The following is a 15,937-nucleotide window of genomic DNA, read 5'->3' as shown; positions in this document are numbered from 1 at the left end:
ATTCAGGAGGGAGTGGGTGGGCTGATTTAGGGGAGGGGGTCACTTAGTGAAAAGTTTTCCATTTGGCAGACCGACAATTTTTCTTTGCATGTGTATCGTTTTCAGAGATATTAATGTTAACAATGAACTCGCGTTTCAAACAAATATGATGGAAATAAAATAATAGCATATATAAAGTACAAGGTGAAAAGCGGAAAAACTGAAAAAGAAATGCGAGTATAGCTTTGGGAAAGAATTTAAGTCATATTCACCGTAAGGATTAGTTGAAATAAGTTTTACCGCCTTGAAGGAAGGACATCGATAAATTGACGAGTGGTAGAATTTCAGATTTAATTCAATAAATCTAATTATTTAAATGTTTGGAAGATACCGACGACGCGAAGATTGCCAGAGATGATAAATTTAAAACCTGGCCTAGCAACCAAATGTAACAAAATAACAAAAATTTTCGGGAAAATTGAAACAAGAAAAATAGTTACAATAAGTTTAATTGTATGAAATAAAAATATAATTCGTTTTTTTCTCTTTTTTTTTCAAGACACATTTAAAAAGAATTGTTTTTTTTTTAATCACTAATGATTTTTTGCCAATGAAAGTTGCAAATAAATAAGTTGTTTTTTTAGATGATAACAACTGTGAAATACATTTGCGAAGGGGTATGCAAAAACAGTTAAATAGATTGAATGAATTTCACAAATTCATTGAAATCTGTCATCTGTTAATAGCTGATTAGCTAATCGTGTCTTCGGCTACTTCCGTAACGATGCCGTATGATGCCGATGCGATGTGGTCAGAACAATTAAATGTTAAAAACCATGTGAAACGCCGAATATTTAACCGGGTTGCGATAGTTTGGGAATATAAACATTTTTCCATGCTTAGACCAAATGTTTGTTTTTCATTCATTCCTCCTCCTCCCTCTCTCTTTCTCTCTCTCTTTTTCTCTATCTATCTCTATCTCTATCTCTATCTATCTATCTATTTAAATAGAATCGTACCGCCTTCTACAATTCTATTTAACTACATACTACACAATGCTTCAAGCAAACTACACCCACCTCTATCTATCTATCTTCTTTTGTTTGTTTGTACGTATTTTTTCGGAACTCACACCTCTCTCATATTCTTTTCGCTGTTAATTTTTATCCATTCCGTTGTCGCCATGCAGACTTGTCCTTCTTCTTCACTTCTCTCATGTCACTACTTCCGTCTGTCTCACACGACTAAGCTCTCGGCGGTGCCCCTATGTTGCCCTTCCCTTGTCATTTTAAACGGGAGAAAAATGGACAAGACCGCTTGTTCGAGGATGGCCACGGAGTCTTTATCTACCAGTGATACGATATGGTAAAGGGTGGCAGCGACGAAGTGGGCCAAGGCGAGGAGTTAGGGTGAGGGTTAGGGTTAGGGTTAGGGTTAAGGTACCGGCCAGGGAATGAGGTCGACGGAACTCTATCTATGAGACATGCGCTTCAAATCATTCTCCTTCCTCTGGTTCTCCCGTTTTCTTCGATGGCAAGATTCTTATCAGGCTATGATACTGAAAATGGTGGTGAGGGTGGTGGTTTTTAAGAGGCATTTGCCGTTTAGTTTACCGTTTGAAATAAAGAACTTTATATTTTCTAACCCTCTCACTTACACTATTATTTTTTCGTGATTCTGTCCGCACTTTTTCTATAAATAGACTTGACTTTTATAATTTCTTTCAACACTAAAGATCATTTTAGATATAAAATAAAAATTATCGGCGATGAGAACATAAAACAGAGTAAGCCACACACACACACACACACACACACACACACACACACACACACACATATATATATATATATATATATATATATATATATATATATATATATATATATATATATAAATGTTGTTTATTTTTGGTTTTAGCGATATGTTTTGAATGAATTCATTTATTTACGAAAGCGCATTTTTACCTAAATGCGAGCTGGGAATAATTCCCCCTTTAACCATACATTGTATTTGTATGTATATATAGGATATATATGTATATATAGGATAGCTATTATATGTGTAGTATATATATAAGTAAGAATACGTGTGTGGGGAAACTTCTCAAACTATATACTGAACAAATTTTGGATCTACAGATGCTAACTGTTTCACGAATGCGCATTCGTGAATAGTTTATATTTCAGAGTACTTATGGTAAGAAAAAGTAGTTTGAAAACACCTTTTAAAGATTGTGTCTGGTTGTGTTCAATTCCAACGTAAACAAGTTCGTGATGAGCCGTTCCCTTTAAGTAATCCAATTTACCAAATTTCCACTAATAACAAGTATTACGACATTGTACCATTGACCACTGTACGCTTATTAACTCTTATCCTCGAGTGGCCTCTGGGCCTTTATAAGCGGTGACTCCTTTGTAAAATCAAAAGTAAGTTATAAAAAAAAATGACAAATGAATTGCACATAACTTTTGGAGATTCATATCTCGCACTATTTATGTATTGAGCACCGTTGGAGTAAATATTGAAAACTGAGACATAAAATTGTATATCACCTTGTAGCATTTCATGTTGATACATGAAATATATATACTGTCACTGTATCCGATGTTGCCTTGAAAATAACCTCATTGTACTCCTTCCTCCCACCATCAACTCTGCATTACCATTTATTATTATTATCATTATTATTATTATTATTATTATTATTATCATTATTATTATTATTATTATTATTATTATTTCTATACTTCAATCTTCAAGTAGACTTTGCTGTTTACAGGATACCTAATGTAAATACAAACCCTACGATATGTCAGAGAAGATGATCCAATAATAATGTCATCAGCTGAATCCTTTTAAAATTTTACTTCTGAAAACACATTTTGAATTGCATCGCCGGACAAAAAGTCAGATACATGCTGCACATATAATATTATATATAGAAAAGTAACAGATAAAGACAGATTGAAAAACTAAACACATCGGGGAAGATTACACCAAATAAAGAACGGAAATAATTACAGACCGAATGTAAATAAGCATGATTAAAACAAATGGCGGACATCTTGGCAATTATCAAGGCGGGAAATACATTGGGAGACATTTATGTATTCGTTAGAGATAAAAGGAAAGGATTTGAGGAAGAACGGAAGTAGGAATTAAAAATAGAAATCACGAAAGAAATAAATTAGGAACTAAAAAAGGCACGTGCGATGAAGGCAGAAAGGAAGTAGAAAGAAACAAGAAAAAGAAACAGAAAGAAAAGAATTTGAAATAAACAACAAACAAATAAACAGAAGAAAAAATGCAGAACCGAAATTATCAAAAAAACATAAAAAAAGGAAAAATAAAAACAACCAAAGAAAGAAAAAATAAAGATGGGAATAAAAGAAAGAAAAAAGAAAACGAGAATCATAGAAAAGAACAGAAAGAAACTTTTTCACCGTAGACACTAGTTTTTGCCAAATAGTAGTTTCCGTGCTCCTTACAAATAGTAAAAATTTCAAAAAGATATATAATATGCACAGGTTATTCCCTTTGTTGCCTAGAGTACATATTTCAGAATTCATATTGATCAGTTCATGAAAATGAAATAAGGTAATTATATATGCATATATGTGTGTGTATTTACATTATAAATATATGTATATATGTATATGCTGTTTGTTTTGGTTTTAGCGATATGTTTTGAATGAATTCAATTAGTTACGAAAGTGCATTTTTACCTAAATGGGAGGTGGGAATAATTTTCCCTGTAACCAATTTGGTACCCCCACATGGGGAGCGGAATATAATGTATATATATAAATATGTATATAATATATATATATATAATATATATATGCATATATTATATACATAAATATATATATGTATGTGTGTGTGTGTGTGTGTGTGTGTGTGTGTGTGTGTGTGTGTGTGTGTGTAAAATTTAATGAATTTTATTTTTATTTTAGAAAAACATGATTGGTAAGATGAATAAAACATTGGACTTAGAAATATAGCAGAAGTAGTGTTTATTTGTATATGCTCTGTTGTTGTAGTTAACGTAAATCTTATAATTTAAAAAAGAATTGGTATACACAAATACACAAAGCACACAAAATATTCGCAAAGACGTACATATAACCTATAGCTGATATGTATCAAAATAAAACTTTTTTTTTGGTTTCCAACGCATTGCACAAGACCAGAAGGTGGAGAAAACTGTTATTTTAGTCATGCATAAAAATACCTGTGAACTGACCTATCAGCATTCCGCGCGAGGTGATATTTAATGCGACCTGCAATGTATTGGAAGTAATACCAAAAGAGTGTATCTTGTAAGATCGAGGAAGACTATATCAAGTAGGGTCTAATGGCTTAAGGCAAACCCTAGATAGCTAAAATCATTTTAAGGCGAACCTGTACCATTATCGAAAGGTATTAATACGGCTTATTAAAGGGCAATTTTACTTTTTTTATTATAGACATTGGTTTAGACAAAGCATGAAACCACTTAATGTAAATAGTTAAAAATCATTTATTAAATAAAAAAAATTATAAAAAGAAATGCACTACTTCTAGGTCGAAAACTAGATAACAATAAGTGTAATATGAATGGATTTCGATTCACAGAACAACAATTATCTCCCTTTGTGATAAACATCGCTCATGGAATGTGAGGCTTGAAGGACAAAAGCGAAAGTTGCCGAAAGTAAACCCAAGGTCTACTTTCTATTCTCCTCCAATAAAAAAAAAAAAATATATATATATATATATATATATATATATATATATATATATATATATACTTTTATTGGAGGAGAATAAATTTAAATATCAAAGAAAACTGCACCCAGAAGATAAAAGAGATGCCTCATTTGCATAATACTATTTAGAATCAGAGTTTAATTACTCGGTGTCGTGGATTTATAATTACCTTGTTTCTTTTTCATATATAAGCAAAATTGCGTGCATTCATTTTATAAGAATTACATTTTAAAAACGAAACAAAATACTGAATCATTTTTTTTTTTCATTTACAAAACATGTATTTGTCTCGAAAAGACGTTTTATCAAAGGTGTTTTTGACTATTTTCACTAAAAGTATTTTATGCAGAACTCATACAGATACGCGTGGGCGGGTATGCATGTGTGTCTCAGTGTGTAGTATTTTATGAGATTATAATTTTGTAACTCATATTCAATTGTCAATTTTTTTACTTGAGAAATTAATACAAACTAAAGGTAAAAGTTGTTAACGCATAATAATGACATATAATAACTAAGTAGAAATTATTAACTATGAAATCTAGTGGGAGAAGATCCTCTCTCTTCCCATCATCTTTTTTTTCCACAGAAGATTAGTTGTTAGTCTTTCGATTATTTTCAAGCTGGGTGCTCGAATTTGCTTCAAGCTATAATTCATCTACTCCCCTTTCTGGAAAACCTTCTCATTAAAAACTTGTTTTTTATAAAATCCCTTTTTTTCTTCTTCCTCTAGGTAACTAAAATCAAACGTAGCTTCCATGTACAAAGTTTCTTTCCAGAAATGTATCACCTGTTGAACATATCAATGCGGAAAAATTATCTTATAGACTACACTGTTTGTTTTCAAGTTCTTGTTTTGAACAATATCTGCCATCTTATTTCGTGAATTAATTATAGTTCTTAACAACGTTTTTTTGTTGTTGTTGTTTTTTCAGTTTACTAAATAAGGCTCAATTTTAATATGCTTAATTAGTGCATTATAACGAAAATATTTTTTCAACAGATATTAATAATGTTATACCTATAAACACTAGTGTTTCATACTTACGTAATCATTAGTGTGATGATTACTACTGGTCGAGCGATTTGATCTCTGTCAATAACACCAGCCTTTTATGCACGCACACACACACACAGTCACACACACACACACACACACATATATATATCTATATATATATATATCTTTTTAAGCACATTTTGTTATACGCGCATGTTTAATAAAACGTAATTTTATTCACAAAAGTTTTATTTTTTAACTTTAGATAATTAATAAAAACTAAAAATGCTTTTATTTACATTTTGTTATTAGCAAAGTATGTAAAGAAACGAAAGAAACAACTATAAAAGTTAAGAGTAAGCCATAGGATGTTGTGCAGTAATGTATTCCAAAAACGTGTTTAAATATACTTCATTAAAGTATTGAATGTATTAAAAGTGTTTATATTGGATTTTCGTTGTTTTTTAACAAAACTGTAATCGGTGTTAAAACAGAACGTTTCCTTTTAGTTTTTGTTATTTCTATGGTGCGTTAAATCCATATAATCCATTAAAACTTTAAACAAAAGATTCTAGAGTAAAAGGTGTCTGAATACGCACGAAACTTTAACGTTGTGAAGCCTTTCGAGCACATTTTCTGAAAATATACAGAGTGGCTGTTTCATACATTCTGGTTAAGCGAGAGTTTACATCAACACAAAAAACATTATAACTTAGAAAAAAGCGGATGAGAAAGGTCAGAATGTAAAGGGTAGTAAAGAGATTATAATTAACTAAAAATAGTCGTATTTTTATCTCTTCTATGGTGGAAGATGTGACACAAGGAAAAGCACTATTGTAGAATTTTTTCATATTGAAGAAAACCATAGACAATAGTTACTGTTGTCTAAATGCCAATAGGAAACGAGTTATTATAACATAGATTACAACAGTGATAAATATATTTTCACATAGAGAGACGTACAAGAAGTCATTATCTACCTGAGCAGAAGCTGCAATCATCCTAGGCAGGTTGAACCGGTTTCCTTTGAAATAGAGAATTTCATAAGAATATCTAATTCACAAGCATCATCAGTCGTTTGTATGCCCGTCATGGTATATGACGACGTTAGGCTGTGCAGTTCTTGCAGAAAGATTTTAACGTTCTCCTATATACAAACCTTGGTATTCCTAACTGGTCAATAATTTTGTATTGACCAAGCTCAGCATCGCTTATCTAATGAGAATTGTTGTGTCAACGTGATTATATCGTATATCACTATCTAGATAACTTTGGAAAGGTTGTCAACATTTTGAATTTCATGGATCATCAAATTTATCTATATTTTGGTAATCCACTAGCATAAATTTAGGAAAAAGTAGCTTTATACTCAGCGTTACTCAGGATAAAAGAGCAACATATTTCAATTAAAACTTTTATCTCGCTACCTTCTCTCCGTTTTACTTTTCCCTCTCCCTAACCCTCCAATTCTTCCCCGCCCAACCCATTTCTTTCTAAGTGTACATACACACAGATAACTCTTCTTTATATAATAGATTTCTTCTATAAATAAGTCGGCATTTTCTTTTCAAATTAGCTAATAATAACACTGAAAAATCAACCCTTCTGACGTTACCTCATCCAGTTAATCCCCAGATAATTAATACAAAATTATTTAAATTTTAGATATTGTTCATCCACCTGATCAAGAATATACAAACGCTGTGGGTCTATGTTTTGTAGTTTTTGATTTTTAGTTAGACATACATATATACATACACAAACACATACGCAGAGACAACTAACCCTTATATAATAGATAAGCAGAAAACTGTTATTTTATTAACGGGAAATACACCAATTAGTGGAAGTATAATTACTTAAATTTAACAGATTTAAATTTTCAATTTTTATCAGTCAGCACACATTTTAATATGACATTTATTCCTCTTTTTTCAATTAAATTTGTACTGGAAAGGTTTTTAGTATTTTTATGAAGTTTCGGGTATCGCTCAAAAATCAGAAATAAATAGAAATAAAGCAATCAGAATAAAATTTTATATTCAACTTCAATGTATATTTTATTAGATGTATTTCTGTTAGATTTTCTGCGATTGTTGAGGCCTCAAATAGGTTTTTTTTTACAAGGTGGTCACCACTTATCAAGGCCCGGAAGCCACTCAGGGATAAGAGTTATTGTAAGTATAGTACGTTAGTGTGGATATTTAAAGTATCTACTTAAGGGGGCGGTTCATCAGGAATCTGTTTACTTTGGACTTGAAGACATCCAAGTTGTAGTCAGGAGGGAAGCAGGCAGACGGAACAGAGTTCCACAGGCGTGCAGTTCTAAGAAAGAAGCTTTGTTCATGGAATCTACGTTTTGATTTAGACATAGATAAAGAGTGGGGAAAGTTACCAGTCGCCATCTTGTTTTTTTTCTTTCATTCTAATCCAATAAGAATGCAAAACAAAAATAGTGTCGAATCTAAGTGTGTTGACTTAGAACGAAAAAGAATAGGCATTTGAACCCTCGATAATGGCTCAAAAATCGACAATTATACAAACTACTGGTGGAAACGCATCCAATAAATGTCACAAATCGTGTGAACAAGTAATGTACTACCAGTATTTTGTTTAACTTTAGATTTTTGAGCGATTATCGAGATCCTAATAGAGATCACGAAATCACATTTAATGCTTTAACTAAACAGACTTGATACTACTTTAGTTTCAAAGTAAATAAGCAATTTAAAATAGTTAAAACGCAAAAAATAAACTTACCTAGGTAGATAGAAGAGTAATTTATATTTTCTTCAGTAACATTTATTTATTTATTTGTTGTATATTTATTTTTTCACGTCTTTTTTGTTTTGTTGGAGATAATTATTTCTCTCCCAGTGATAAATGTGCCTCAAGGGTCGAAAAGTGGAATTGAAAAGTCAGTGCCGAGGAGAATCACTCTGTCTGCCAAAAAATGCATGAACGACTCCGTCAACGTCCCCCAATAGAGGTGATTCAGGCAATTAGCAATAAACTAATATCGTCTCAACGAGAGAAGGTAACACCTGGGGGATGGATCTCTTAGAACTATCTGTTACTAGCAATATACCGCAGTCAACAAGGAAAAAAACATTACACAAATGGCCGAGACTCTGTTGGCTTTGGTCGAAAACAGTTTCTAGCATTTACTTATAACTAGCGGGGCCTATTGGAAATTACACAGCGGCATCTTTTATATGTACTATATAACTGCTGAGCATTCTGAGCATTCTGTGGAAGTTCGGCGTTAATGGAGACCTCGCAATGTTATTGTAGCCCTTTTGTAAAAACTGTGAAAGTATTTATCTAAGTAATCTGGTTAATGTAGTATCAGAATATATCTGGTTGCTACGGTTTATATCAATATCCTTAGAGGAATTGGTGACATAAATAAAGTATACTAAAGTAGTATCAAGTTTTTCTTACATCCTGTCCTTTGATCCTAGCCAGAAGACCAAGAAGGTATATTTTAGTTTCACTTATGGCCTAAAAGTTACATCATTTTTTTATGATTATTTGATTTTTTTATTTTTATTTTTATATTGCGTCTTCGGTGATCGGGAGATCCTATAAAAAAAGGAGGATAGAAGATGATAACATACTTCGAACGACAAATCAGTGTGTCTATATACTAATAATTTAATGTTCGTAGTGTATTATCACTTTCTATCTTTCTTATTAATAAATAGGATCTCCCGATTAAATAATTTATGATCTGGAAACTGTGACACACGTCTGTGCGTACGTATGTTAAAGGTAATACGGTATCTCTACTATTATATAAAAGCACTTAGTGTGTATGTGACTCCTTCCTCATATGTTCCGAAACGGCTCAGTCTGTCCTTTGAAAATTTCACACAAAAGTAATTTATATTTCTGTATTCTTAGATATGTTTTGTACAGAGATTCAATTAAGAACCGAAAATCGAAAAATCCGATCTTAAAAATAGTCTTTCTTCTCTTAGATAAGAAACATTTTTACAGGAGAATGTTTTACGTTACACTTTTTTGTTTTATTTTACTTCAGTTGAAGTTCTCGGAAATCAAGGGGGCCACAGCCTGGGGCTAACACTTGAAGTCTATATGAGATACATAGATATTCGAATGTTCCATTAAAGTTCTTTATTTCTCAAACACTAAGTTAGTAAAGAAGTTGAGAACATAATTTTCCTCTCCCCAATTAACCATTTTCATGTGTTGTAGTATATCTTTCGTTTTTGGTCTCTTGGTCTTACTGGTTCTAGGACAAGAATTTATCTAGTCTGGTGGAATATCCAGCTTCGTGCTATTACTTGAAGTAACATCACTTGGAGAAGGTGCACCACTGCACCATTCCTCGTAACAACTAATGCGGGTTAGCGATAGTTAGATCTTATTTGAGCAGCGAATACTTTGTGATTTTGAATATTTTGTCAGGGTTTACTTCTATTGAAAAAGTATCCTCATGCCAGGTTGTTCTGACAAACCCCTGTACAGAGAGACCTTAGACACTCGAGGATAGTGTCTGTAGGCATTTACGTTCTCTCGGTGTAACCTTGGTCGTATAACGTAAAATATTCTATAAGAGAAGAAAGACTATTTTAAAGATCGTCAAGCCCAGATATCAGCTGACGTAATATTGTAAACAAACACAGATAGAATTTAATGAACAACATTAGCATTATTATTTTTTATTTATTTATTGCGAATTAGTCCACTGGGAAAATTATTCCTCGTAATATACAATATTCGATAGAGGATTGATTTTATAATAATATATACGCAATCTGCATAAATTAAAATATCATGTTTAATCGTATTGTACGACAGGAAAATGCTGGGGGTTAAGCTAGTTAATATATAGATACTAAGAACAAATTAAAAGTTTATTATTCAGTCAAAGAAAAGTATATAAAAATCAATGAATGGAGTGTAATGTTTGCGATACAAGTCATAACCAACTCACTGGCTAAGTGGTTACCGACACGGAGTGATAAATCTGGGTGTTCCAGGTTCGAATTCAGTTCGTTCCACAGAAACATTTTCGTCAAACCCACACCTGACCTTGTGTCTAACCTCATGGAGATGAGTCAAATAAAATAACCACCACAACGGATCTAGAGAGATACTTCGACTAGTACATAAATATCAGCGTGTTGATTCAGTGGAATTTGTAGGCCTGGACAGAGATGTATGCTTGTGTGTAGGAATGCTATCTATGTGTGCGTATACTGAGGGAGATTAGGCAGATGTAGAAAGTTTAGTGAGAATGTGTCACATTATATATATATATATATATATATATATATATATATATATATGCCTGTGTGTATGTGGGGTTTTCGCGCGTGTGTAGGTACAGGGGCGTGTGCGTTCGAGGTGTCATGTTCTGTTCTTTTATCTGTGCGCATGCGTGTATGTGTTCGTCGGTAGTTGTGCGAACGTGTGTGGGGATTTGGGGGGTGGTCGGAAGGAGGGCGAAGGGTTCACCATAGTCTGAAATCATTACCCACTTAAGCTAAAGTTTTGTACAGGGGCCCACATCATTTGAATGAGCTCTTCCCGGGGAAACGTTTTGTGATAAGTTTTCTCCCTTTTGTGAGTGTGTGAGTGAATCAAAAATAAAGGAGAAAAGGAAACTGAATTACCACTAAAATCGACCAGGATCTGTACCATTTAACAAGTTTAGATCCATCTACAAAATGGTAAGAAAAAAATTTTTATGCTTTGTTTTATATATATATATATATATATATATATATATATATATATATAATGTAATTAAATCGATAATGCAAGTAAAAATATATAATTATTCCATAGTATAATTTAATTTTATATATATATATATATACAGTTAAAAGTGACTTATATATACATGCGCGCGCGTGTGTGTATGTTTTGTGTGTAAGAAAAAGACAACAAAAAGTATATATATATATATATATATATATATATATATATATATATATATATAATGTAATTAAATCGATAATGCAAGTAAAAATATATAATTATTCCATAGTATAATTTAATTTTATATATATATATACAGTTAAAAGTGACTTATATATACATGCGCGCGCGTGTGTGTATGTTTTGTGTGTAAGAAAAAGACAACAAAAAGTTAGACGATGGAAGAAATAGCAAAACAAACAAAATTTATCGATTTTGTACAAATCTACGAATGTCTTAATAAAAAATCAGTTGATGAAACCGGTAAATGTATGGTTTCGATTATTTCTTTCTGTGTTTGATTTGTTTTTTCCTTTTATATTTTTCTTACATCCTGTTCTACTGCTTTTCGTTTTATGTTATAGCGTGTATTTTATGCATCCTTTATATATATCCAGAGGAAGTCTTGAAATAAAGACGAAACGTTGATGAACACTCGTTTTTTTTTTTCCTTTTTGTTTCTCTATTTTGTCGGAACACTATTTCCATTATTCTCATCATATATATGTATGTGTGTGTGTGTGTGCGCGTGTGTGTGTGTGCGCGTGTGTGTGTGTGTGCGTGTGTGTGTGTGTGTGTGTGTACATACATTACCATTTCACTATTTTACGTGTTTACATATACATTATCAGCGGGGAGGGGTTCTGCCTAATAGTAAAATACGCTTAAATATGATATTTTAATTTGTCCAAATTTCCTATATATTATTATAGAGTCGTGATTTCAAAAGTAAAAAAAAGTATTTGGGTGTCATCTGCTAGAATCGAACCAAAAGATTCTGTTCAATTTCTAAATATATGCTGTTTCTGTTATTTAGGAAGGGGGGGGGCAAATTAACGCAAAGTCATATAATATGTGCACATATTTTCCTGACTCAAATACCGATTACGATACCCAAAAAAGTTCCGATTTTTTCGATTTCCGATTCCGATTAATCGTCACAACACTAATATATATATATATATATATATATATATATATATATATATATATATGTGGGGGGGGGTATATATATATACTTATGGCAAGTAAATTAAAAGAAATTATTTATGTTTTTTACTAGTCGAAAACAACGTGCTAATTGATTTTTCATGGCATGTAATTTAGCTTACTTGCTATAAGTATATTAATATTATATTGTTACTAAGTTCTACTTACGTATTTACAACTGTTAAAGTAAATCATTTATTTATATATATATATATATATATATATATATATATATATATATATATATATATATATATAATATATATATATATATATATATATAATGTGTATTATTTAGAAAAAAATATATACAAGACATTTTAGCCAATTAAAAGCGGAAAAAGGTTATAGCCCATTGAGTTAGTGTTTTATGTCAAATTGATGGTTGAATATGGTTAAATGTATGCTCATTTTTGCATTTAATTCTAATCCTAGTTAATCCCTTGTAGTGCACCAAACGGATACAATAAGACTTAATTCGCTGCACCTTATAACAAAGATCCATAGAAAAGCTAGATAAGCTTAGTAGTTCCTAGAAATTGTGGAACTGACAGAGAGAAAAGAAAAATATTACACACACACACACATACATATATATATATAAATATATATATATATATATATATATATATACTCCTGTAAATTTGGGGGGTTGTGTATTGATAGTCATATTAAAAACTTATTTTCTGTTTATTCAAATATAAAATACTACTTAGTTATATATGGGTGGTGGAATTGCATTCATCTCCAAAAAGGTCTAGCTAATTTACATATTCTTTTAAGCATTCATTCTAATTAATTTCCTATTATTTGGGAGGGGTACAGGGGATTATCATCTTTAATTTACGATTACGTGTAATTATATTCATGCAGACTTTTTACATGATTTATACTTCCGTAATATTTGCGTAAAAAGTTTATGGTAATTACAAACACCTTTCTCTATATATTTATGTATGCGTATATATATATATATATATATATATATATATATATATATATATATATATATATGTTTAAAAAGTTTTGCCTACCAAACTCGTCCGTTAGTTTTTGGTCTACACACATTAAACATAATATATATGATATGTAAACCAATGCGAAATTCTATATTTGAGTTTTAGCCGGGGAAAATTAGTGCAAAATTGTGCAAATAAAAAAAATGGAATTTGCCATGTGAAGGTCGAACGACGGCATTACGAGTATGCATGCTTAACGTAATAGCTATTTTTATGTGTTAATTTTTACACTTGCAGCAAACATGTCTTCATAGCCTAGGCATTCACGTCAAAGGAAAAAGTAAATCGTAAGTTAAAAGTTTGGTTTTGACTCTCAGTGGTGGCGCACGAGTCATTTTTTTTTTAATTTTTAAATTATTATTATATATTGAGTTCAATTTAATATAATAATAAATACGAAATCTGCATTAATCACAATATCATATTCCAGCGTATTTTACGACCGGGCGATGCCGGGCAGACTGCTTATATATATATATATATATATATATATATATATATATATATATATATATATGAAAATTTTCCGGGGGGTACAGAATTTTTTAATCTTTTACGTTGGGCGAACATCGCAAAGATTAGATTTTCGTTTGAAACAGCATGTGCCTCACATGATTCGTTCTGCAAATTTTTCACCTTCGGATGTTCTGAGTAATACGTATGGTTCTGCGATTTGCGACCATCTTATAAATAATCATGCGTGTGCCACGAATTTTAGTGCTGACATGTTTACGATCCTTAGTAAGTCGCACTCTCCCTATCATTTGAAAATTTTAGAGACTCTTTTTATTAAGTCTTTGAGACCTTCTCTTTGTAAGCAAAAAGAAAATCTTCTAGGACTTAATTTAGTCTCTGTATTTTTTCCCCCGTTTATTTCTGTTTTTTTCTTTGTTTTTTGTTTTTTTTTAAATCGTATTTTCCTCGATTTAGCTTTGATAAGTGAGGAACGAAACCTGGTTAGCTAACCTTTATTTTCATTTTTTATTTTTTAAATTCATTATGCTTTTTGGTTTGTATTTAGCCGTTATATATATATATATATATATATATATATATATATATATATATATATATATATATATATATATATAAAATTATTTTTTAAAAATACTTATTCACTGGCACGTGTTTCGTCATCTACTACTCATAACAGTGGTTATATATATATATATATATATATATATATATATATATATATATATATATATATATATATATATATTATCCACGTCTGATGATACCTGAAGAAAAGAATAATATTTATGTTAATGTGGAAGTCAGTCAGGTGATATAAGAGTTTATATCTTTTTGTAAAGCATTACAAAGAAACTTTTTAATTTTTCCAAAGTTTTCACAGAAGTATCGTCGTAATCGACATCAGCATCGGCCCCAGTTGTTTTATGAATTTTTGTTATTTGTTTCTTTTCTTTTTTGGTTTGTTTGTGGTTTTGTTTTTTCTCCTTTTGGCTTTCTCGACTTTTTTAAAGCTTTTATATTCATTCGTTTTGTAATGCAATCCTCCAAATGCCACCGAATGTTTCCCGAATTAGTTTCTTTTTACTCGTCCAAAATATTGACCTTAGTGAGTTTCCGTTTCGAAATTTTTTATTTGTTTTTATTTCTCTCGGTTTTCTTCTTTGATTCATTTGAAAGATTTATCCTTCCTTTTCTTTACTATAACTCTACCATTTTTCGATTCGTTTCGGCACAATAACATAATAACTATGAAAAGATCAAGGCTTATTACTTTGTAAATAATCCGACTGTGAGTCCTTCAATATTTATAGCCTCTTTGAATCTTTGTGCATTTCGAAAACAAACAAGTAGTTCTTGATTTATTTAATATTTTACTTACTTCATCAAATGTTTGCTATGTGTTTGTTTAAACAGAAAAAATACGCTTACTATTTGGTCACAATTTGGATAAGTACTGGCGTCAATTATTTTTAAGGAAATGTAGTTAAGAAAATAATCAAAAACTATTTGATAATTTATAAAGATCGCAAACATGGAACAACATGAAGAAAAAATCTAAGGTATTAAAAATAAATTTATGTTTTTATTTTCGTTAAATAATATTAATTTATATTATTGGGTTGTGACAAAAATAATGTTGTTTTTTGACGTTCAACTTCAAAGATCATAACCCTTTGCATAATAAACTTTATTAATCGGAATAGAACTATTAGTATAGAAATCAGGAGTTCTGGAAGCGATGAAGTCATTGAAGACCGATTCAGCA

At 30.9% G+C, this 15,937-nt stretch overlaps 1 protein-coding gene across 1 annotated transcript in view; it reads left to right on the top strand.

Moving 5' to 3' along the window:
• The first annotated feature begins 11,260 nt into the window (after positions 1 to 11,260).
• Positions 11,261 to 15,937, top strand: part of LOC145260106 (uncharacterized) — a 90,481-nt gene continuing 85,804 nt past the window's right edge. The window contains exon 1 of the mRNA XM_080118004.1: positions 11,261 to 11,436. Within this exon, the coding sequence (XP_079974130.1) occupies positions 11,434 to 11,436 (3 nt within the window). The 5' untranslated portion in view covers positions 11,261 to 11,433. The remainder of the gene's footprint in view (positions 11,437 to 15,937) is intronic.

This window comes from Euprymna scolopes, chromosome 3 (genome assembly GCF_053919585.1).
Source record: "Euprymna scolopes isolate OS-2025 chromosome 3, ASM5391958v1, whole genome shotgun sequence".
Taxonomy (NCBI): Eukaryota; Metazoa; Mollusca; class Cephalopoda; order Sepiida; family Sepiolidae; genus Euprymna; species Euprymna scolopes.
The sequence above is the reverse complement of the archived record's forward strand: the minus strand, read 5'-3'. Positions and strand labels throughout refer to the sequence as shown.